The sequence below is a fragment of the Geospiza fortis genome, unplaced genomic scaffold (assembly GCF_000277835.1).
Source record: "Geospiza fortis unplaced genomic scaffold, GeoFor_1.0 C13712762, whole genome shotgun sequence".
In the NCBI taxonomy this organism is placed as follows: Eukaryota; Metazoa; Chordata; class Aves; order Passeriformes; family Thraupidae; genus Geospiza; species Geospiza fortis.
In genome coordinates this window covers 1-2,194 of record NW_005057867.1, presented here as the reverse complement: position 1 = coordinate 2,194, position 2,194 = coordinate 1, and the positions used below count along the sequence as shown (strand labels likewise).

Sequence of the window (2,194 nt, the reverse complement as noted above, 5' to 3'; positions counted from 1 at the left end):
AGGTCCCCTTCCAAGCCAAACCATGCTATAATTCCATACAAGTGATCTCAGTAACAGCTGAACCTATCCCAGGCACACAAATTACCTCAGTCAGAGTAAAGAGGAAAAGCCTGCAGACTATGGACTCTCACATCAGTTGAGAGGGCAACTACAGTTAAGCTTGCAAGTTTAACGAACAGGGAAAAGCCCACAAGGGAACCGCAGGTATGAAGGAGTTTCCACAAGTCAGAAATTCCAGAAGGACAATGCAGGGTTGTTAAGGTGTTCCCAGCTACCTGGGGAAAAAGGAACCTTTCAAACACAAGTGCAGCGCTACCTGTTTCTTGTAGGTTTCCAGCTGGGCCCGTGCTGCGTTGGCTTTCCTGAGCTCATCCTCCAGGCTGACGGTGTTGTGCATGTACATCATGTTGGTCTCCTGCAGGGACTTGACCTGCCTGCGGAAATCGTTCAGGTCCTGCAGCTTCTTCCGATACACCTCCACTGTTGACTCCAGCTTGCTTGCCTTGTCTGCAGTAGCCCTGGAGATATCAACAGCAACCACAAGGAAATGTTACAAAACTCAAACCCTGCTGATACACTGTTTTCAAAGAGAGGTGTGACATGCTTAGCAGCAGTTACGTTTCACCGCTTTATTTTCAAATGTATAATCAACACAAACTTCCTTGTAAAAACTCAAATCAGCCAGCCTTCAAGTGAGACTGACAGTCACGTGCCAGAAATATGAGCAATGGTTAGTGGGTTAAATATCCCTGAGGAATTCTGTGGCACCACAACATCCTGTGCTAGACAGTCACTCAAAATACTGGTACCTGGTATGATCCTGGGGATTATTCAGAATTAGAGCATAACTGCTCTGTGAGAATGCTCACTGGCAGATACACTCAAGAACTGTCATTAAAAAAATCTACATGGAAAGAAAACATTGGGACTATAATTTTAAAATTAATTTTAATATCTGTGTTTATTATCTGCATTCATATCTCGCCAGAAGCTGGGTACAAGAAAATAATGGAAAAAATCTACAGCTAGGATTTGTTTCAGATGTTATTTAAGAATCACTAAGTTAAACACCTGAAACCACTTTTCTTTCCACGTTTTATTCATATTATTTTATGAATAGCAGATCTGCTTTCACAATGCAATTTATTTTGGATATTTCTTGGGTGGTCTGGTATTTAATACAGTTTACACAAGCTGGAATGTTACAATAAATTCTCATGGAAGTTACTGTGTGTTTCATCTTCATTTTGTTAATGATCCCACTAACCTAAATCTGGCCTAGAATGCTGACGCCAGAAGCTAGGTTAAAATTCTAGCTGTATATATGCTTTTCTACATGAGAACTTCCACTTTCTGTCCCATACAAAGAAGTTTAAGTTCTGTAGTCCTTAATTCTGCCTCACAGACAAATTCCATGTGTCATCCTTGTCAAACAACAGAGCCCTTCCCTGAAAGCCTGCACTTCACCTCTGCTTAGCCAAAGAGCTCGTTCAGGTAAGATCTGCAGAAATAAAACCTCAAAAAATCCTGTTAAATACAAATCCTTGGATTTAGCCGCTAAATCCTAATGTGTGTGTGTGGAGCTCTGTCTTCTACATACCTAAGAATGTCATTTTCATCTTTCAAGGCTCTTGATTCTTCTGCCAGAGAGGTCAGTTCATTGTTTCTATGTTGCAGCTCAATCAATTGCTTTTCTAGATCTTCACAATGGACACGATAATCATCTTTTGCAGTTTCAAGCCTACCAGATCAAAACCAGTACTTTTGTTAGGAACTCATCACTACTGCAGAGTTTCATTTAGTACTAGAATTACTAAAAAGAAACAAGATAAAACGAAAACTACAGATTTAAGTAGCAGGGAAAATGTTACAATAAACATGGAACATTTTGTTGTCTACCTTAAATCATAATGCATTGCACACTGCAAATTTATCACATCAGTATCAAGTATCACATGAAAAGTGATTTTGTTTCCCAATATGGATCACAGAGAGAGACTAAAGAAAGAAAGAAATCAGTTCAGTAGGGAGACATGGTGGTGTTGGGGGGTTTAGCTTTTGATTTGTTGACACACAAATCAGCACTCATTTTTTTGCCTTCCATCACATTCTTCCCTTTTTTTAAGTATTAGAGGGCTGTTCCAATTACAAACTGATACATTTTACAACATGTAACAGATTCTTTTTTTTTTTT

General features: G+C 39.4%; 1 protein-coding gene across 1 annotated transcript; it reads right to left on the bottom strand.

Moving 5' to 3' along the window:
* Positions 1–316: 316 nt before the first annotated feature.
* LOC115949397 (protein Hook homolog 1-like) lies at positions 317–1,741 on the bottom strand (the record flags this gene model as incomplete). The annotated part of the gene is made up of 2 exons (XM_031065915.1): positions 317–518; positions 1,601–1,741. Coding segments are annotated over 2 exons (343 nt in total), but the record flags the coding sequence as incomplete, so codon positions are not given.
* Positions 1,742–2,194: the final 453 nt, after the last annotated feature.